Source organism: Pararge aegeria, chromosome 6 (genome assembly GCF_905163445.1).
Source record: "Pararge aegeria chromosome 6, ilParAegt1.1, whole genome shotgun sequence".
Classification (NCBI taxonomy): Eukaryota; Metazoa; Arthropoda; class Insecta; order Lepidoptera; family Nymphalidae; genus Pararge; species Pararge aegeria.
Window position 1 is genome coordinate 7,255,954 of NC_053185.1, and position 23,383 is coordinate 7,279,336.

Below are 23,383 nucleotides of genomic sequence, written 5' to 3' on the forward strand. Positions count from 1 at the left end.
CGTGACAGCAATTCGACAGGCGTAAATCTTGCAATTTGATAAACTTGCTGTCAAACAAGTTCAATGTGTTGTGTTCTTAACAATTATTCATTGTAAAGTCAACATCTCCTGAGGATGCTCCGGTTTCGGAGCGAAACGTGCGTAGAGGGTATATTGCCGAAGATCTGTTTGGTGTGGAGTATAAAGATTGAAGAAATTATAAATTACACCACACAGATTTTTCTGCTTTTCGCGGAGTATAGCAAATTATTAATTAAGCTTAATTTTGATAATATGTCACTTTTCCATACAATAAAAAAACAAAAGTGACGTTTGACATATGGAGGGTAGAGGTAAGGAGAGTCATCTTATATGGGAGAAAAGTTGAAAAAGTGTCCAGTGTATGCGCTAAATAACAGTTCAAAAATCCTCCACAATGGCGCTGGTGGATGCACAGGGTATGGTATGAATGTAGCAATCGTAGATGAATTGAAGTATGCCGAGTTAAAAAATTTAATGTAATTATCGACTAAAGTAGTTAATTATTGAGAATTTCAACAACTTACGTTGTACAAAATATTGTGGTAAATATAACATTACTTCCTTGTATCTCCAAACTTCCTTGTTTATTTTTCAAGCCTACTCTAACAATATTTATATTTGGCGCTTCTTTTAAGAGTTACCCTGATGCAAATGTGGCGCCATCCTAATTTAATACATTTTGACGACACTTTTTCATATACACAGATGACTCTCCTTACCTCTACCCTCCATAGTTTGACAGCAGTGATTGCAAGATTTACGCCTGTCGCATTGCTGTCGCGAGTTACGTAATCACTATGGAGGGTAGAGGTAAGGAGGATCATCTGTGTATATGAAAAAGTGTCGTCAAAATGTATTAAATTAGGATGGCGCCACATTTGCATCAAGGTAACTCTTAAAAGAAGCGCCAAATATAAATATTGTTATAGAGTAGGCTTGAAAAATAAACAAGGAAGTAAGGTTATATTTACCACAATATTTTGTACAACGTAAGTTGTTGAAATTCTCACTAGTTAACTACTTTAGTCGATAATGACATTAAATTTTTTAACTCGGCATACTTAAATTCATCTACGATTGCTACATTCATACCATACCCTGTGCATCCACCAGCGCCATTGTGGAGGATTTTTGAACTGTTATTTAGCGCATACAACTGGACACTTTTTCAACTTTTCTCCCATATAAGATGACTCTCCTTACCTCTACCCTCCATAGTAATCACCCTGCCGGTATGATGCAGATTAGAAAACAATAAGAAGTAGGACCTCTTATAAATTTAATATTTAACTTCCATCACGCCATACCTGGTACGATTAGCCTGCTACCATATTACACTGCATTTCCGCTTACCACCCAATGAAATTGCAGGTGATATAAACAGAAATATACTTTAAATAGAATCAAATTAAACTAACCCCCTTTATAAACTTACCACAGCTTACATACTATATCCATTTCAAAGGACATCCCTTTTTTTCTTTTTTTTTTTTTATATATTAGGAGGGGAAAATCCTCATGGACATCCCTATGGATAGTGCCGGACTCCTACCGACTAAAAACCCCTCCTGCCTTCTAAACGTTAGTGTACCTGCCATTTGGCCTACCACTAACGTCGTTGTCCTACCTTCCTTCTCTTTCGTCACTTTCCTTGACTTTTATTATCTCTTCCATGTATTTTTTTATAGATTCCCATTTCTCTGATGCCTCTAGCATTATGGAGGTTAGGTTTTCTGTCTTTATTTCACTTCCTATTTCCTTCTTCACATTCTCCCTTTCTTCTTCAAATCGTGGGCAGTGAAACAGGGTATGTTCTGCATCATCACATGGGTGTTCACAATACATGCAATCACTACTCACTCTTTTCTTTATGCGTGCTATGTATTGCATAAAAACCCCATGGCCTGTAAAGCACTGTGTCATCCTAAACGTTATATTTCCATGTTTCCTATGTACCCATCCCTTTATATCCCCAATTAGTCTATGCGTCCATCGGCCTTTGGTAGACTGGTTCCATTCTTGTTGCCATATCTCCAAGGTCCTTTCTCTGGCCGCATATCTTTTCTCCGGTAGGTTTAAGCAATATGTACCTGATCTCTCCTGTGCCAAGATGTGGGCTGGGATGAGGTTTGCCAGTACAAGGGCAGCGTCGGTGGATGTTGTTTTATATGCAGAGCAAGTTCTAAGTGCCATCGTTCTCTGGGCGCTTAGAACCGTCTTTCTGTGTACTTCCTTGTCCATGGCTGTTACCCAGATTGGTGCCGCATACATAACTACAGCCTGCATTGCTAGTGCCAAAGTCCTTCTTTTTCCTGAGCTTGGTCCACGTGTATTGGGTAGAATTGTGCAGAGTGCTTTAACAGTCTTTTGAGCCTTTTCACAAGCTATCCTTACGTGTTTGCCAAAATTCAGGTTGCAATCCAGGGTCACTCCCAGGTAGGTTACAGATGGGGCAGGAGTGACCTGTATACTTCCGCATCTGAAGGAGTTTTCTGCCCTTAGCCTTCTATTAAATATTATGGCCACAGTTTTCTGTGGAGCAATTTCTAAGCGATTGAGCGTCATCCATAGCATTATATTATGCAGGGTTTCATCTCCTTTCCTCATTAAGTCAGCCGCACTATTAGCTGTCACTGACACCGCTAAGTCGTCTGCATAGCATATCAGGTTGACCCCTTCCGGCACTTCTACTGACATAATGTCATCATATAGAATGTTCCACAGGGTTGGCCCAAGAACGGATCCTTGAGGAACACCCCCTCCGATCTGTACTTTGACTCCCTTCTTTAATATAATAGCTCTGTGCTCTAAATAATCAACTATACTGTTTATTATGTACTTGTTCACTTTCCTAATTCTAAGTTTAGCTATTATTCTCAGCCATGATGCCGTATTAAACGCATTACGTACGTCAACCAGTATCAATCCGTTCCATTTGTTTCTTGTTTTTGCCTGTCTTGCCAAGTTTACGACTTGCATTATTGCGTCTGTGGTTGTTCTTCCCTTTCTAAAGCCATACTGATTCTTATGGAGTCCCCCATTTTTGTCAAGCTCTTGTATCAGTCTAGTATTCAAGAGTCTTTCATAAACTTTGGCTAATACATTTATCAGGCAGATTGGTCTATATTTACTGGCTTCGCTTGGTGACTTTCTTGGTTTGTCGATAAGGATGAGTTTAGCGAGCTTCCAGGTCTCTGGGAACCTTCCGACCTCTAGAAGCCCGTTAAATAGCTGGACAAAGTAAGTAGGATATTTTGTTATGACTTGTTTAATTACTTCAGGTGGTAATGAGTCAGGGCCCGGAGCTTTTCCTATCTTAATTCTATACGCAGCTTTCGTGACATCCTCCTCAGAGAACCTTAGATTATCCAAATCCTCATCCTCTACGGATTCCTCTCTTTTTAACACATCACATCTGGACACTATAAACATCTCACTGAAAATTTTGCATTTTTCTTCAAGAGACAGATTGGTTTTGGGGTTAGGGAGCTGGAGTGTATTTTTAACGATCTTGTACGCCCCTCCAAAAATATCTACCTCTAGTTCATCGCACAAATTATTCCACTTTTTTGCCTTTTCAGAAATAATTGTGAGCTTCAGTTCATTTTTACAGATCTTATATTCGTGTTTTAGACCTTCTCTCTTCTCTTTATCCTTACATTTCTGGAACTTTCTTCTTCTCACTCTGGTATTCTTTATTTTTTCTTGTATGTCTAGTGTCCACCAGTAGGGTAACTTGTAGTTGTCGTCACATCTTATTTTCGGTGTGCTTTTATCGTAAGCTGCTTTCAGTGCGTTATCGCATTCTTCAGAGTTTATGTCTTTTCCTTTTACCATTTCTTCAAAGTTTAGGTTAAACGTCTCTATATTAGTTTTTCCAAGTGTATATCTGGGCATATCGTTGACATTCTCCTCCACTATGTCAGTAATAATTGCTCTGTGATCACTCATAGAAACACAATCCTCTAAGACTGTCCATGTCGTGTTCTTTGCTAACACCTTGTCATTTACCAAAGTCATGTCAATGTATGATGTTCCATTTGGGCGTATACAGGTTGGCACTTCTGCGTCATTTAGAATATTAAGTTCTATAGAATGAGCCCATTCTAGTAGATCAATTCCTCTTCTATTTGTCAGGTTACCTCCCCAGCATGGATGCTTCGCATTAAAGTCTCCAGTTACGATGATATTGCTTGAAGGGTTTGCTAATATCTTTATGTCATGCTGAATATTACCAAGATGATTAAGGAACCCTTCGGGAGAACATTTGTTCGGGCTTATGTACACGCTATATAGTGAAACACCTTTAGTCTCAACGCAGATCCAGCAGCCCACTGTGCGATATTTTGTTACGTCGTATCTCTGACTGTAGTTAATTATCATGGCTCCTAGGTCCTCACTAACGTACATATGTTTATTGTTACTTTTACATTTCGTTAAATTAGGTTCGCTAAGAGCTATAAAGTCACATTTCTTTTCAGACGCTACTACCATGGCCATGTCGTGGGCACTGATACTTCTATTCGCATTCACTTGAAGGACTGTGAATGCTGATATCTAGTTGACACCGAATCCCGTCGTCTTCTGTTCGTCCTAGCCAGGGCTTGGTGGAAGAACTTGCATCTTCCGCTACCTGATGAATGACCTTCTGTGTTACAGAGTGGGCAGAAGGCTTCGTTGGTGCAGTTCCTGGCTAAATGGCCTTCTTGAGCACAACAGTGACATTTTAGACTTCTATCCTCCCCAGAGCATTTTGCTGCTATATGGTCATATGACCAGCATCTGTAACATTTAAGAACGTCTATTCTTTGATAGACTTGGCATATACTTAATCCTATCCTAAGTCTGTTAATTTTTAGTATGCCTTCTCCGTCTGTTTTATCCAGGACTATTGTTGCTATTTGATTTCCATTCTTCATCGGTCTTAAGGATCTGACTGCTAGAATGTCTGGTGATTGAACTATATTTGTATCTAGTACTGCTGTTCTTACTTCTTCTATGTCTGCGATACTATCAATGTCTTTAATATGTAAAGTGCATTTAGTTTTTCTGATTAACGTTTTAATTTTTTTATTTTGTACTATATCTTTGATAATTTTAGTTACTCCTTCGGCATTTTCTTTAACCTTTACTAAAATGTCACCTTTTTTTGTTTCTTGAACACCTTTAATTTGTTCTAAAGCGTCTCTTCCCTTTAAGCCGTTCTTTAACTTCTTTAATACATATGCATATGAATCTGTATCTCCTTTAATAACTATTATTTCATCTGTTTTTTTATTTGTATTCTTTTTTTCTTGTAATTTATTCTTCTTTGCTTTCAGGAATACTGATATGTCCGTATTATGGAAGATTGTTTCAAGCATTTTCCTCATGACGTCGGTTGATACGCCCTGTGGATTGACAATGGATATTTCTTTCATATTAAATTTCTCTGCCAATCGTTTTATTTCTTCACACAACTTAAAGACGTCGTGTTGGCTCCTACCATCCTGCTTGGTCGGATCATAGAAAGCAACAACGACCTTGTTAGTCCTCATTTTACGATCTTCGCTCGTCAGAAGGGTTACCGACTGTTCCATTATGTTGTAGCTCCCACCGTCACAGATGATTCTTTCTCCTTCTAAGATTTCTGGATATCTATTGAGAACTCTTTTTCCACTCCTTGACTGAGATTTTGTCTGCTCTTCACAAAAATATACAACGTTGTTGCAAACATTTTGGAAGATGTCTCCGTGGACGATCTTTACATTTCTAAAACTATCTAAGGTCCATTCCAAATGAAGTTTTGTCAGCAGGTTGTCGTAGTCCTTAATATCCTGATGGTTTAAATTTAACTTCTTGGAAATTAAATTGCATTCTACGTAGGAATCCCCACGCTCATTACTTAGTTGCTCAAATCTGTTTTCATAATCTTGTCTAATATACTCTATCTGTTCTGATAGTTCTGAGACGCGTTGTTCCTGTGTTTCTTTATACGTATTGAATTCCTGTTGGAGTTCGTAGAACTTAACCGTATCATATTTGTATTTTATAACCGTCTGCCTAACTAGGCTTGTCAAATCCAATGCAAATGTTTTTACTTCGTGATGCACTTTTTTATTACCTTTTGTGAAATTTACTAGTTCTTCAACTTTAGCCTTAATTTTCATTAGTTCTTCGGACGGTTCTATTTCACTTGGCTGTACCATAATTGGACTGGATACTTTCTTCCGTTTTTTTGGCCGTCTTTCTCCTTCTTTGGATGGTGTATCATCTTCGCAGTTGTCAGTTTCACCAGTATCTGCAGAAGCATCACTCCCAGTATTCATGCTTTCCTGTTCTTTCGTAAGTCCTGGTGGCGTTCTCTGTATAGTTCTTCCTCTCGCAAATGGATCTCCAACCTCTTCAAACTTCTCTGTTTTTCCTCCTACCATCAAATTTGGTGAGCGAACTTTGCCCCCCCCAGAATACGTGGGGCAGACTGACGTTTTGTCAGTGAGGGACTCTCCTCCTGCGTTGCATTTGGAACCCTCCTGGGGTAGTCTAAACTGTTTTTTTAAATCCGCCATCAAGTTTTTTTCCCCCAATATCCCCCCCAATGTTTGCAGAACGCCTGCCGGGTTGACAGAGTGGACCCCGTCCTACCCGCCAGCCGCTGTTCTCGGCTGACCTTTTTGGCTCCACGTAGACCTCATCAGCTCAGCCCAGTACTGAAGGTGCTGCGTACATACCACCTTCAGGAGCTTTTAACGGCTCTCCAGCCGGTTGCTCTTTGGTTCACGCCAGGTATTTCATTTCCCTGGTACCACCCATATCTGGGAGGTATTCCCCAATCCACCACCCGGGGACGCGCCCGATGGGGGACTAGCTACCCCTCACGGGAAGGGTAGGACTAGCTACCCCTCAAAGGACATCCCTACTAATATTATAAATGTCAATGTTAGTTTGTTTGTTACGCTTTCACGCAAAAACTGCTAAACCGATGAAACTTTGTACACATATTCTTGGAAGTGTTAGAAGTAATATAGGATACTTTATATCCCGACATAAAGCTCGTTTCCTTTGAGAGAGGGGATGAAAGTGTTTGACGATTTTACACCATAACTCCGACAAATGATAACCGATTTATATAATTGTTTTTGTGCTATAGAGGTTATAATATGTGTTCAATTTTGCCCAAACTGTGGTTGAAGATAGGGAACAGAACTCCTCAGCGAACAGCACCAAACCCCTCATTTAAGGCTTAGCGTTACTGAATACTTTAATTTTTTTTTTAGAACTACAACTAAATTTAATGCCACATCAAAAAACAAAATCAAACGCAGACGAAGTCGCGGGCAACAGCTAGTATTTTATACTGGCAGCCGCCTAGCCTGTCTATCGCTGCGATCAGCGATGTGTATGCCGCTGGATAATTCAAGCGAATACACCTAGTATTCGTGGAGAACAAAATAATGTCACATATTCACTTGTCATAAAAACTATTATATTTTTTTTAAGGCGAATAATGATTTCCAGTAGAGATCAAATTTTTTATGTTCTTATTATGGAATTAAAGTTATTAAAACTATATTATCAGCTTTCACTTAATACAGCAAATACTTAAAAACAGAACATAATAAATATTAAACCAGACGACGATTTTTACGATTGCGAAGAGCTCTGTTCGTTGTGTTTGGCTCCTCTTTGGTCAGAAATTAATATACTTTTACTGCACACCACAAAAAGAACTCAAAAAAAGAACAGGAATGTGTTGGGCGTAAGTATATTAATCAATGAGGCTATGAAATGAAATTAAACTACTGCCGCACCCCACGTGTACTTGCTAATATATAACGAACAAAACTTTGTTTTTTTTTTTTAATTTTTTTCTTTTCTTTGAGAGGCTTCCAACGTAGCTAGTTACAACCCTATCGAAAAAGACTTATCTTCTTTCATAAAATATAATTTTTATTAATACAACCTATAACCTAAAATAAACTATTTACAAACTAAATAAAATCTAAAACGTCCTCGAAACCACCGCAGCGAGGCACAGTTCCTAAAATGCTGGCAGCATTGCCCCTTTGGATGGCCAAACTAATTCGTTGGCCAAGGTAACTGGTAACTTTTCTTTTGTATTTCTTGTATTATTTCTAAGTTGGTGCAATAAAGGATTCTAAATAAAAGGAATAAAAAACAATGTTCCTACAGATAGATTGATTATATTGTAGATATTTTAGTATCCATATTAATCAGACTGTGGTTTGAAACCCTTACAGTCTGGCAACAATTTTTCCGTCACTGTTCGCGCCAGAATTGTTTGAAATGTCAAGGAATGCTGTCTTTGGTGTTATCTTCAACCATGAGTTACGGATATAAATTACAGAAATATTTCTAGTATTCTAGTGAGTTAAACCAGATCAAATTGTGTTTTTTCACGGAAAACGGTAATAGTTCAGACTTATTAAATATTTCGTTAAGTTAACTTGCAGCATTGTTAATGTGAATGCCCGTTATTCAGTGCTGTTTCCATGTTTATATCTGGACGCATTCCTGTTGCGTTAGAAGATTAGTAACTCTTAGCTATCTTCTAAAGTTCTACCTACCAACGCCGTTTAACGGAAATACGCTATTTATATAAACTATGAGCACATCGTATTGCTGAAACTTCGATCCTTGCATAAGTATATAACAACGTAAAAAAGAAAACAACGGCTGAATTAAGAAATAACTTTGAATGACATATCTTTACAATGAGCTTTAAATTAATTCTACTTTAGTTTACTAACACGAACTGTGAGATCCTTAATTTAGGTTTGACTTTTTTCGGTGGCCTCTTTCTGATTTGTCACTTATTTAATTCGATTAAATACGTCACAAATGATCATTCTATATTCAATAATATTGGTAGCAGCAATATTCTTAGACACTACAGATAGCATTTTCCATTCTAATCCTGCCCTAAATGTATAGATAATGGGTTACATACTTCTACAGTACCATGGTTCTAAATAAGGCCCCAACTTTGCCTTTAGTCCCTCCACAGGCATAGTAAATGCTGAGTTGAGATCCATTCTGGGTCTGATACATAGAATTTGTATTCTAAGTTATTTAATTGCTATAAATATCGAGCTGAGGATCCCAAATGAAAACATTTTCTCTTCCTAAAACTACTGCTAACTGGAGTAGTTTGCTAACTGCTAACGAGCCTGGAGATCCAAAGTGGTCCTTATCCATTTCTCTATCATCACTAAATAAATGCCTAATTGACAGTCTGAGATCTCAATCTCTCTCATATGAAAGAGGAGGCCTGAGCCCATCGGTAGGGGGTATTACTAATAATCCAAGAATGATGAATTATGTAATTATTGTTTTTTACTTTATTTAATTAACAATTGAATTAAGTAATTTTAAACAGGCAGTGGAGGAGGCAAAAGACTCTTAGATTTAGTATTGCCTTTAAAAGTATTTTGTCCAGCAGTGGATGTAATGATGATTATGATAATAAATTACATATTCAACTATTTAAAAATGATTATTTAACGTTAACTTATTAATTATTTTCCGCTATTCTGTTGGTTGATAGAATCCCTACTTGATAGATTATTTTAAATGAGTTAAAAGGTTGGCTGGGGAAATCTTACAATTGTGAGCTATATGCTCAACTTTCAAAAAGCTGTTTTGCTCCTGAACATTGTCAAACAATATATATATATATGTATTTCTAACATTATTGATTTAATATTTAAATGTTAAAGCCATGCCTGAGGATTGCAAAATAGAAAGTCTTGCACAGTTGGTTGATGATTTTGAAGACTACACCCTCAATGCATACAACTATCAGGTATTGCACAGCACTTTGGACTTAGAAGACCAAATTACAGCACCAACAGCTGAAAAGTTATTAAGACTATGCATTCGAGATAGGATAGAAGATTTAAAATATGCAGCACATGTCTTGAGCATTATTTCAACACTTATTACAAAATTTAAGGTAAGTTGTATATTAATAACTTTTATAATTTTATGTGTTTATGAGAATTTTTATAATTATTAATTGTTACAAGATATTAGTTTATCAATAAACTAAGATTTATTATAATTTAGTCATTAAATAATAACAGAATTAATTATATTAAGAACTTAAACTGTGTGTTTGTGGAATGAAAAGAGCCTATCACTATCTGGCACAAATTAAATATATTTATGCAATGATGCAGTTAAAATATCACAGTACAATATTATATTCTACCTATTCTAAACCAAGCTGGGTGCTGGTCTATCATCTAAAACCATCTGTCCTATGATGTGGCTGTGCTCAGTGGAATTTAGTAGGCTTATAGAAATATATTGTGAAACAGTGGGATTTATTTCAATTGAAGAAGCTCACAAAATATTTTTTTTCAGGATGGAAAATGCCCATCACTTCCAAATTTTGTACCTTCATTATTAGCAGTACTAAATGTACTAAAAACTACTGCACTTGTTGACTCAGTGGAAGCATTAAAGAAACTTTGCTTTGATACTATTATCTCATATCCCGATGATACTCTTATTTGTCTTTGTGAAAACCATTCTGATGAGATATATGAAATTATGAATTTATACTGTCACCGATTGAGATCTACTAAAATTGGAGTACAGGTAAGCAATTTTTCATTATTTTCCAAAAAACACAACCTGCTGGAAAAGAGTACAATATCCAGAATATAAACAAATCTTTATGGGAATTTATAGATTTATTGCCTGTGCCCAGCCCAGAGAATAGTTATGTCCCCTAAATATTTGAAAGACAACAAATTTGTTGGAAGCAGTATATCATACCAAACTTATTAAATTCATGTTTATTTTTCCCCTTTTTTCAAGATTATTAATTTACACATTGAAAGTACCAGCCAGTGAAACAAGAATTATTTAAAAAATTTTAAATTTAATATGTTAATAATTTCAATACTCTTTCATATAACAAAAAGTATGTTTATTAATACAAGACAACTAAGAAAAGATGTTTGTCGCTGTTAAATTGAAGATAAATATATTATATACTCTACCTATTCTTATCACAGCAGATAAACACGTTAATTATATCCCTTTGTGTCCTGCCGAAGACACAAAGGGATATAATTAACGTGTTTATCTGCTAAAGCACGGGAACATGGAATAGGAAAAGTTCATCCCCATTTATTATAACACATACATTATTTGGATATAGTTCCCATGTGTGCTCTGAAAGTTTATAATGCTGCAGGAGAAGATAATCTTTTATCCTTTTTATAGGAAGATAATTATCTCCCGTCCATATGCTAGCCATTCTGGTTATTACAAAAAAACTTTATCTATTAGTTTATTATGGGACATAACTAGCTAGAAAGCGAGCGCTGGATAATAATCATACCTGATGGAAAATAATAATGAGGTCTATGTTTGCAGTACTCTTGGCTATAAATATCTGAAATACATGTATATTTCAGATATACATATTAATTTGCTAAAAAATTATTTTCAGTCTATAATATTAGTAGGAAAACTTCTCAAAATACTGCCTTCTGAACAGAAAGCAACATTTGTAAGAAATGGAATCAAAGTTTGGTTCTCAGGACTTATACCATTTGTGGTGCAGCAATCAGTAGAAATAGAAGAGGATAATAGTGACACAATGCTAAATTTATTGGAGACTCTTGAACTGCTGACCGATGAACTTATACAATTTGATTATCTAAGCAATGACGACTGGCAAAAGGTTTTAGAAAATATTCATACAGCAAAAAGGTAAATCATAAAATTTAAATTCATATTGAAAAGAGTAACTAGGAAAACTTGATTAATTAAATGTCAGGAAAGCTCAAACTTCTGCCATTAATTCCTTCCTTGTGCCACTTATTCATAATTACCATGCCGTAAAAAATAAAATAAATTTCAGTTCACCTGCCCAACTTCTTTGCTGCCGGTTCTTTTTTTCCAGTCTTGGGCGTTCATAAAATACGTGAGATTTTAACTGGGGAGGGGGTTGAGTCAAATCTCATCTAATCTTATCTTACGGGGGTCTCGGCTAATGTCTCGCAATTTTTTTCTGTCCATTTTATCTAAAATTGTACATGCTTAAGATTTAATTTTAAATGCAATCGTAATACGATTAAGATCATTCACTAATTAGTTCAAAAAAAAAAAAATTCATCTACTGACTGTCAAACCACCATATTTGTTTTATACCATTTGTTTTTTTCTTTTTAAAATAACAATCCAACGCGCTTACGTAAGAAACCCACATTTTGTAAAATCTCATGTGAGATTGGGGGATGGGGGAGGGGGTTGAATAAAATCTCACGGCATCTCACCAGGGGGGGAGGGAGATACAAAAAATTTAAAAAACACCACTTATTTTATGGACGCCCCTTGTGGGTATAGAAAAAAAATATAATTCAAGTTTTTTGTTTATCCATAACTTAGGCACCTATGAAGCGTTCATACGTATTTTCTTACATTATTTCGAGTTGATGGTGATAACTAAATTTGTTAGAGAAAATAATATCAAGCTTTGTTAGCCTTTAAAATATTGGTGACTGGTGTTTTCTCTAAAGTCTGAGCTTATTATTCTGTCTTTTAATTCGTTTAAAATAACTGACGATTTTTTTATTTAAATATATATAATGTTTATAGATCTATGTTATTTTTAGGTATCCAGCCATAATGAAAAGCCTGTTAGAAAAAGGTAGTGACTATTGGCACAGACTATGGATAGTTTTCATTAAATTGCTAAAAAATCAAATAACTAAATGTACAAATACAACTTCAAGTCCTATAAATGCACTGCTTCCATGTGTAGAGAAAGCTTTTAAAATGGATATTAGAAACAGATGTAGAGCATTTCTGTGCTGGAACATGTTAATCTCTAACTTCGCGAAAGAAACACATGAGGCTTTCTTAAATAAAAGGTTGAGACTTTTAATCGTTCCTCTTGCTTCTAACAATGCAAAGGTAGAAGAGACAGCTTTAGCAAAATGTAAAACATGGTGGTCTTTGATTACCAATTTTCAAAATAAATTAGAAAAGAACTTGGAATTCGTTGTAATACCATTCTTAGGTTTCTGTTTTGGGAAGCCATCGTCAGTAAATATTCTAATACCGGGAAAGATTTCTGTAAAGACGAAAAATTTGTGCGTTCAAGCATTCATTAATATAATTGGACATGCCGAATGTGATGGATGTGTGTCATTGCCAAAATTGAATATAAAATTACTAAATACAAAGTTACTTGTAAATCATTGGAAGGACTGGATTCATTCCATAAGCAGTGCTCTTAAAATATGTGCCGAGCGACAAGCTGAATTTTCTGACAAACAGATAGAGTGCTTCTGGAAATCTTTTATTATGACAATTGGTGAATTACCAGCGAACAATGTGAGGCGAGATCTTTATAATGAGGCATTGTCAGTGCTGAATGGATTGACACAGGTATTTAGTTCAATATTATTAAAAGTATAGTTATGTGTCTACTATAATTATGATATCTAGGTTAAAGACAAATATGTTAACTAAACGTATAGACCAGGGTCGATAATTTTTCAAACCAAAAAAAAATAATATTAGGATGAAACCCATTAGAAAAGGAGAGGAATATTATAAAAATGAAAGGAAAAATTATTTACGGGCGATCTGAGGTCGGGAAGGGGATGGGGTCGAGTTTTTAAGGGTAAAAAACGGGTTTTCTCGATTTCTGGCAAAACTAAAAGTCAAATGGCACACTAATTTTCAATCGAAAATTCACCCGCCAAAATATCAGCTTTTTTCAAAAAGTTGGTATGTTTTCTGTTCGTTGAAATCTCTACTTTTCGATGGTGAAAAAAAATATATATGTTACTATTGAATGAAAATTAGGGTGCTTTTCGATATTAATTCAAAAAAGGTGAAAAAATAAATATTTTTAATCAAATAAATTACAGCGTATTTGGGACATAAAAAGGTAAGTTTTCACCAAATTTCGTTACAAAAAAAAAATTGTCAAAGATAAATATTTTTTCGTTAGGACTTTTAGTTTTGCCGGAAATCGAGAAAAACCGTTTTTTACCCTTAAAAATTCACCCCCATCTCCTTCCCGACCTCAGATCGCCCGTAAATAATTTTTCCTTTCATTTTTATAATATTCTTCCTCTCTAGGTGGGTTACATCCTACTATAATTTTTTTTCACTTTTTATTATTTTTAAAGGCTTCTACCCTGGTCTAGTAAGGCTTAGATGTGTTGAAAAGTAGACTGGGTGCCTAGTGTGAAATTTTCTACTTGCGTTCATTTATTCAATCGTGTAAGCGATGATTTATACAACATTTCTTACCTAAGAATGAAGCAATCGCTACGCTCGGGAGTTGCTCTAAAATCCCTTGTTACTCGTAATTTGTTTGGACGCCTGTAACTTAAGTCATTGCATTACTCCCTTGTTGAACAATCTTCTATTTTATTTATTAATATTTCCAGGACTGTGACAAACAGCTATTGAATATTGTTGTGAATGTATTGATACCAACATTATTCAACAAATCACCCACAATTCAGCACCTGATGAAGGCAACAGATGATCCGAATCCACCAATTCAAAAGATTATTGCTTTGCTAAACAATCTGCCGCTGGACAGTTTAGAAGACAGGTTTGTTTGTATTTCATACTGTTTAAGGTTATTAAAATATTACTTGCTTCAACGGTGAAGGAAACACAGTGAGGAAACCTGCATGACTTAGAGTTCTCCATAATGTTCTCAAAGGCGTGTGAAGTCAACCAATCCACACTGGACTAGGGTCACTACCTAAGCGTAGGTAGGGTAGACTACCTAAACCCTTCTCGTTGTGGATGGAAACCTGTGCATGTGTGATGATGATGACTCTTTTAGGTTGTGTTGCGAATAAGCTTTGAAATATCTTTATTGGTAGGTTGGGCGGCTAAAAAATATCTATAATAATTGCGAATGTAGACCTAACTTTGTTTTAGCTTAAAAAATGAAATCTGAAACTGTAGCTGTAATTTTTCGTTATAGTAATTACCAAGGCAGTCGAGTGTCGCTTAATGGCGGCGATAATTTACCACAATGCTTTTTGATTGGTCGGAAGAAATAACAAATTTCGCAATAGCTCTGTCATCTTAAATAACAATGTTTACATTGCTGCTGTCAATTAAATTTAAGATTTTATAAAAATAAAAAATGTATAGGGTAACCATAAAACCATAAACCATATTATGATAGCCTGGTTTTCTACTACCTGGATCATTTCTGCGCCAGTACCAGTGTTTGGGGTTGTACATTGGGTAGATAAACATATTCCTCAGAATCTTATCTCAATTGAGGAGTGTTTTCACAAAACATCATCTTAACAAAACACAATTTTTTCTGGAATGGAGTATTACATGCAAATTTCTGGGCTCCGCGTCGTCATGAACTGTCTCCCTGTTGCCAAGCATGGCTCTTCCCTTGGGGTTTTGTAGGGATGCAGGTTTGGTGGTCGCGCGATGAGGGTCACGCGGGAAGGGAAGCGATGACGTCAGGTCCTTTCAAAATCCCCCTCAGCCTATTAATGTCACTTGTTGGTCCTTCTTGATTCGCATGAGATAGGACATTAGAGATTGTGTCATCCAGTCAATCACCACTTCTAAGTTACGAATGAATGATCCATTTGCATACTTTCAACATGGATATTACTTTTTAAAATTCAATCCAACAGAGATGTAAGATATAACTAATTCATAAAATTCCTTTCATTGCAGGCAAATTGCTAAAACAAGTATCAAAACGATAACAGATTGGATGTTTATTGATGCTTTGCAAACATCCAGTAACAGTATAGAATGGTTTGTTAAAAAACTGTCATCCAATGGCATGATAATGTGGACAGCGATGGCTGAGTCTATGTGCATCTCCGCTTACAGTGTGTGCCCTCGTTTGCTTGTCAAAATGTACCTCTGGCCATTCAAGTATACTAACAATTTTGTTGATGTAAGCATTCAGTTGTAAAATTTTATAAATTAAACTTTGTGTATAGCAAAACCGAGTTCTACTAGCACCCTACCGGCAAATACGTGCCGCTAAGCGATTTAGGGTTCCAGTTCAATGTCGCGTAGAAACCGATTAGGGGTATGACTACCATATTCTCTAACAGGTTAGCCCGCTACCATCTTAGACTGCATCATCACTTACTACCTGGTGAAATGCAGTCTAGGGCTAACTTGTAGTGAAATACAAAAAACATTGTATTAAAAATGATTTTAATGAATACAATGTTTAAACTTAGGTTAAGGTAGATCTGATATTAGATTAGTTATCATGTTATAAAAGCGTGTATAGCGTGGGTATGGGATTCACAAAGGATTACTGCACCTTTCTCATAATGTTCTTTATGGAAAAGCAAAGCATTTTTTTTTGTATTGCCAGCTGAATTTTGAGATGTATGATAGAATTGACTCCATTGGGTAGTATCCCTAAAGCTTCTTATCAATGATTCCCTAAGTAGCTTATAAGTCATAACATTCAGGTAACTAACCCACTTTACCAATATTATGATTTTTATTTTAGAAAGAAGACTCAACAACAGCTTGGCTCAACCTATACAATACTCTGGGCCCAAATTTGCAAATGAAGTCAGGTCATAAAGACATTGTCAATGCATTAACTATCCACTGTGATAATCAATCAACATGTTTATTTTTTTTGAATGCTACTATTGCTATATTGGACCACAAACTACAAAAGGAAGGTTTGTTTATGATTTATTTAAAATATATCTTATTCCTACTTCTATATCACATTTAGATTTTATATCCATGAAAACAGTCACTTATGAGTCAGGCTAGTAACAAGCAACAATGAGTTAAGTTACTTCAACACTGGGAAGCAAGAGCATTGTGTTGGTCTCACTTTATGACGCATCAGTGGAAAATATGTTGATGCAAAGAACTCTACCAAATCGGTTTCAAATTAGAACTGATTTAGAACTTCTAATCCAGTATGAAACATTCTGCCTCCGTTAGTTAATTAATGTATTGAAATGAGCAATAAATGATTAAAAAGGCGTGCTGATATCATTCTACCAACAGTGGGATAAGCTTAAGACTCTACCCAAGTCCCGCTCACTGTAATCTTGGTGGCAATAGCTATCTAATGTCCATTGTAAAATCAGTGAGACATTAATGATGTAAAACTAAGTTCTTGCATTATTCATTAAATTTATAAACATAATTCTTGTTGAATAAAAATTAAAAGTTTTCTTCTTCTCGATATTGTAATTTAATCAGTATTTAATATGCAATAGCTAAGTTTATCTTCAACATTCTCTTTAAAAAATAGAAATCTGTTTTTAAGATTAAAATAGAAATTCTAAGAAGCATTGTACAAAATTTTATTTAAATGAGGCAACTTGGGTAAGGCTTCAACCATTGTGGTAGAAAGTTTGAAGAATCTTTAGTAATATGATATTGCTCAAAACATTAGAATTTAATAATGTATGACAATTGACTATGTGTTCTATAAAAGCTACTATATTTTTCAGATACTGATATGTATAAAGAGATGGAATTGATTGTACAGTTGACCAAACAAATTAATGAATTGCAAATAGAAAAAGTACTTCCATCGCTTTCTAGCTTTATAGTTCATACTCTAAACAGTTTGAGTAAAAACACAAATGTAACAATAGCAGAACATATAATGTCTATTGTAAACAACATATTGAAAGTATGCAATGTAATGTTTAAGCAACAAAAAGATTATGTAAGTAGTTAGGTCTACATAAAAATCTAATAATATTGTACTTTTTTATACTAATATGCTCAAATATTATTTCTCGGTTTCAGGGAAGTGAACTTTTAAAACATATCGAAGATATTTTTATTTCCTTAAAATCCATCTTAGAGTCGAAATCGTACGCGGAACTTAAATCACATTTAGTAGACCAATTGAAAGAGTGTGCACCATATTTTAAAAATCATAAAGGATTGAGTAATCATATTCTCGCCATTTACAAAACATCTAATAATGAAAATCTCCTTGATAACATTGCTAAAGAAATTATTGAAGCATTTGAAATTGTCGAAGAATCAATTACATTAAATCACCAGAAGCAACTAGATCCTGAAAATTTCACTACACCAAGTAAAGTTGCAAAGAAATCAAAAAAAGAAGCCAGTATAATAAATACTGTCGTAGAAAATGGCGAAGAGTTTGTCGTTGTCAAATCTAACTGGAAATTCAACCCTAGAAATTTAACAGAGAATCAGAAAGAAAAATTCCAAAGAAAGAGGGAAGATATTCCGGCATTGTATCAGGATCTGTCTCAGTCACAAGATGAGTTCAAATTATCCACTTGGAAAACCGATTCACAAGACACAAGTACCGCATCTACTAAATCGACAAATACCTTAACAAATGAAGATGTATCTGCTATACTTAAAAATATTCCTAACACTGATATTTTGCCCAAAATAATGGAAAATGTTACATCAGGCACAGCAGAAAGCGGGAATGTAAATTTAAACGTTAGTCACACAACTGAAAATAATAAGACAAAAGATGTACAGCGCAGTGTTAAGGATCCTAAATCACCGCGTATGGCTTTAAAAGATCGCGTTTTCCGTAATGTTCGGAATTTGATTGAAAATTCTAACATTGGAGAATGTAATGATGTCAATTCTGGTAATACTAAAAATATTTCAAATACTCCTGTAGTTTCAAAAAAAAAGACTTCAATTAATATAACGAAATCAGCACCTTCACAACTTAATTTAGAAAGACCGTCCCGCGTAAAAAGAAAACCCAAAAAGTTTGACGATCTACATTTGATTTCATTGACAAAAGGACGACATTCAAATATAAATAGTTCCCAAACTGACGTTAACATTACTGAAAACCAGGTAATGCCAGATTCTTCAAATGTGGATAATATAGACAAAGACAACAACGATATCGCAATCGACGCGAGTAATAAAAAAAGTATGATCGATTACAATGAGAACTCTTCGGAGAATAACCTAGATACCATATTAGATCATGATGAATTAGGAAAAAAAGTAATTAAAACCACTGATTGTTTCTTTTCAAAAAAAACTTTATTAAACGAAATGGACAAAGCTGGTCAGGATCCAAATAATATAGCTATATCCATGCCATTGGGGACTCAAATTACTGAAACCGACCAAGACGTATTAATTCCTCACGATACAAATAATATTGATGAGCCTGAAAATGATGAAAATAACGAAGGTAACGCATATACTGATGATGATTTAAATGGGCCTGCTACACCCAAATCAAATAAAACAAATGAAATCATAGAAAAATGCTTAACAGATACTCAAAGTAAAGTTCTAGTAACAAGTAATTTAAAAGAAGATGCAAATGAAAAGGACAAGAAGTACCCTGATGAAATGAAAACTAATGTGGTGCCTACACCTATGGCTAATATAATGAAAGATACAATTAAAGATAATTTAGGCCCTGATATCAATAAAAATGATACTGTATGTACACCAAATGACAAAATGAAGAGACAAATAGACGAAAACATATGTTCTGAGGGCGACAACACTAATGCCGTGTCTACATCTAAAGTTGATAAAGTGAAAGACAAACAAAAAGTTTCTTGTAAAAAAACTAAAAAGAAATCGCGCATTGAAAGTCAACTGGCAATCGACATGGTCGAAGGGCATCCATTTTTAAAAGTTCAATCGGAGAAACGATTGACGCGAATGACGATTAGTAACTCTCCTTATAAAAGAAAACGTTTGTCCTTTAATTCAGAGAGTACTGCAGTAAAACGAAGAAGCAAATCGGAGAATAAAATAAGCGTCGAAGGAAAATCAACTTTAATCAAAGATAGTTTAAATACGGAAGAGATTGCTGCATCACAGGATTTCATAGAGAGTTCCCAGGATTCAACGGTTACTGCAATATCTGTAAAACCTGCCAAAGTCCCAGGGAAAAAAAATCCCATTGTATTATTGAATGATTTAAAGCATGCAGTTGAGACAGGGTCACAAAATTTGATCAGTGATCATGTGAACATACATTTATCCAGTATAGAAGGTAACAGTGATATCGAATTGCCTTCCAATAAGACCAATCTGGCTAACTTAACAGAGGAAATGGACACGGAACCTATAGATTGTAATACTGCAGAACTTTTAAGGGACGATGAATACCTTCCAACTGCAGAAATTTTTGAGGTTGTGGTATTAGATCGCGACACTCTAAATACAACTGATGCCGATACACAACCTGTAGATCCCGATATTTTTATCGAAACGAATATTTCAGAGAAACCGTTTGATGCAGACCAGAATACCACCGATATTTCTAAAGCAGAAGCAAAAAAAATAAATGACGATAGTGCAGAAAACGTAGTCGATGACAATGACACGAATGCTTCACTTGTGACACTTGTGACCTCTGCTGAAGATATAACGAAAACTTTGTCCGAGTCAGTATTATTAGAAGCAGATAAGGAGGATTCTAGCTCGTCATGTAATAATGACCAAAGAAAAAAAGACTTTTTCTATAATATATTGCAAATATCACCAATAAAATCAATGAGCCCCGTTCAGGACCAGGTATCGCCAACACCCGAAACAAGTAGCGACTATGTAGTTATAAAGCTTGCTTCACCAGTCCAAAGCAATGGGGAGCCATTTGAAATTCTTGAATCGCCCGAAATCTTCACGGAGGACAATGCGTCTCCGGATAAGAGAGATCGTTCGCCGCCTCGCGAGGAAGTTTGCGCTAAGATTACAAGTCCTAGTTCATCTTTGTCGTTAAAAAGAAACAGGCCCCAGATGCGTTCCGGGGGGAGAGCGGCGCAAATGTTAGGCTTGTGTGTACCAGATAGACTGCAGACGTTAATGGTTTCAGAAAAACCCACAGACGCTGAAGAAGCTAAGAAAAGTCCCTCTCTTAATACGCCAGCGAGACGTAATTTGAGAATTCTATACAATAGTTCCAGTGGAGAAAATGACAATTCAGAAGAAACTGAGGACAGTGAAAATTTTCTTAAATTCAAACGAAGTTTGCCCACTACTGACTGCAGTCCTTCCGGACCTATTTTGAAGAGAAAATTAAATGATATTACAGATGAATCTACCACTTCACCGGCGAGTAAAGTAAGTGTTGAAAATATAATTATCTTGTTATATTCGAACATAAATTGCTTACTTAGTTTTTTTTATTCTAGAGAAAACGTGTGAGCTTCCACGATCCACCTGTGTCTACGACAATATGTGTTAAAAAGTACATAGAACAAGGCTATATTCGATCTCCGCAAAATTCTGCTAATAAACGCCTAGAGAGACAGGCTCGCGCACAGATTGCTACTAAATCGCCTAGAAGATTAGAAAACGTGTTTAAATTAGATTCTGTATTAAATAAAGCTGTCGAAAGTTTTTCAGAAGCAAACGATACCCAAAGTATGAGCGCTGATACGGAAATGAGCTCTCTAGATGAGACGCCCATAGTAGAAGTAATCAAAACCAGCGATTTAAATGATAGGGATCCAATTTGTTTAGAGTTGGTGAATTGCGAAGACCGAATTGAAAATATAGCTGCAGAGCTCTCATCGCCTGCAATGAAAACATTGCTAGTCAATACGTTTGATGGGAAGGTGGAGACCATAGGAGACTTAGCGAAGATGACTGAGCTCGAAATCAATCGACTTTGTATCAAAGCGCCTAAAGTTCAAGTCGCTAAGAGTGTTTTATATGAATATTTATCTAAAAACGCGGCGAGTGTTGAAGTTACTTCGTCGGTTGACGATGCAATAAGCGAATCAACCAAACTCCAGTCTCAAGCAAGCGTAGAAGTACAAACAGAGACTACTTTAGTAGAAAGTATTCAAATGCAGACTGAATGTGTTGCTGTCACATTAGCTAGTTCGCAAACAGATCCAGTGGTAACAGCACATTGTTTTGTACAAACAAATGAGTCCGGCAGCAAATCAACGGCTACTATTATAACGGATTGTTTATCAGAGGTAAGTTATCGCAGTAATTTTTAAACTTTTAACTATATCCATGCTGTTTAGTTATTACTGATAGCACCTACCAAATGTCCAGAGCCAGGAAAAACGCTATCTAGCTACGTTTATTATTAAGGCATCATATGTGTAAACGGTGTATTATATTATTGGTATAAAATAGTCTTTCATTAGCGATTAAGTTAAATGAATGCTTACATTCAGACATTAATGAAAATGGACGTATTTGAACTGTTCATATAACTACATTCTTTTAGAAATATATTTATTAATTTTTAATTTATGTTTATATCTTTTCAGAGGCCAGATTTTGTTGAGAGATTAAATGACTGTATGGATGAAACATCTAAGCATAAAATTGTTGAAAATTTATCATGCAACACTTTAATCAACATAATAATGGAAAAGATGAGTGAGAGAGATGGTAAACATGTATTGTCTATACTTCAAGATCGTCTCACCGAAAGGTTGAACTGCAATGATATAATACTGTTTTGCAGTAGTTTGTTAAAGAAGGTACATGACAAACCTGCATAGTTAATACTGTTTGTTTATTTTCGAGAATTATTCCTGTTGATTTGATGTTGATTGGCCATTTAATGATAATTATCTTCCATTAGTTGCATTTGTATGCAGTGCATTTGTGGTTAAATTTTGGATCAGAACTTACCTGTTTTATGGAATTAATTAACAAAACTAATTGCTAAATTCATGTATCTCAATAGCTTTAGAAAAGGTTTGGCTGCCTTTCGCGAAAAGTGCTGTGAGGTTATAAAAAAATGAGGCGAGATGAATGAGATCACTAAATTTAAGTCTGAAAACCTGCACTGTTCTGTTGGAAAGGTAGCCTTAGACACCTCTATAGTTGATAGTGATGTAGATAGGAATATAGCGTAAAATATTTGCCTTACAGAGATCTGCATAGGCTTGTAGTTAATTGCATACCTCTTTTGCGATTTTATACCTCTATTATATTAAATAAGATTGATATTTTATTAAAATATGCTTGCGAAAAGATTTGGAATTACCTCTTACACCCGAAATTAATAATGTTTCTCTTGACAGAGATGAAACCAATCTTGGTTTATTACATGTGGCTCGATTGAAGTAAATGTTAAATTGTACGGATGGGATATGCACAAACTGTGATTCTTAAACAGAGGCCAACTTTTTATCGATATTGTTTAAATTTGAAGAATTTGCGCTAATTTTAGTCTGGCTTTTCTATAAGTGTGAATGATTACATACAAATTGTATGCTAACAATTTTTTCCGGTTTACGGTGAGGCACTGATCTGTATCGATGATAGAAATTAAAATGCTCGTGTTATCAAAACTAATTTTATTTTATATAAAACAATTCAAATATTTACAATATTCAGTCATGAGTTGCGATCGTGTGCGACC

At 35.3% G+C, this 23,383-nt stretch overlaps 2 protein-coding genes across 2 annotated transcripts; one reads left to right on the plus strand and one right to left on the minus strand.

Annotated features, from left to right (window-relative positions):
• Positions 1-4,550: 4,550 nt before the first annotated feature.
• Positions 4,551-6,798, minus strand: LOC120624278. The gene has a single exon (XM_039890728.1). It carries the CDS (start codon positions 6,567-6,569, stop codon positions 4,551-4,553), a length of 2,019 nt encoding a protein of 672 aa, XP_039746662.1. The 5' UTR covers positions 6,570-6,798.
• A 1,521-nt stretch (positions 6,799-8,319) lies between these two features.
• On the plus strand, positions 8,320-23,364 carry LOC120624638. The gene is made up of 12 exons (XM_039891294.1): positions 8,320-8,429; positions 9,741-9,976; positions 10,390-10,626; positions 11,489-11,751; positions 12,657-13,434; positions 14,451-14,620; positions 15,730-15,958; positions 16,535-16,715; positions 17,508-17,728; positions 17,812-21,108; positions 21,180-21,974; positions 22,278-23,364. Exons 2-12 carry the CDS (start codon positions 9,743-9,745, stop codon positions 22,512-22,514), a joined length of 6,642 nt encoding a protein of 2,213 aa, XP_039747228.1. The 5' UTR covers positions 8,320-8,429; positions 9,741-9,742; the 3' UTR covers positions 22,515-23,364.
• The last annotated feature ends 19 nt before the right edge of the window (positions 23,365-23,383 follow it).

Bases quoted from the DNA above. Each gene is read 5' to 3' on its own strand.
- LOC120624278 (XM_039890728.1), bottom strand. From the start codon at position 6,569: ATGGCGGATTTAAAAAAACAGTTTAGACTACCCCAGGAGGGTTCCAAA.
- LOC120624638 (XM_039891294.1), top strand. From the start codon at position 9,743: ATGCCTGAGGATTGCAAAATAGAAAGTCTTGCACAGTTGGTTGATGAT. The intron at 11,752-12,656 runs GTAAATCATAAA...TGTTATTTTTAG, and splicing joins AATATTCATACAGCAAAAAG to GTATCCAGCCATAATGAAAA. The intron at 17,729-17,811 runs GTAAGTAGTTAG...TCTCGGTTTCAG, and splicing joins TTAAGCAACAAAAAGATTAT to GGAAGTGAACTTTTAAAACA.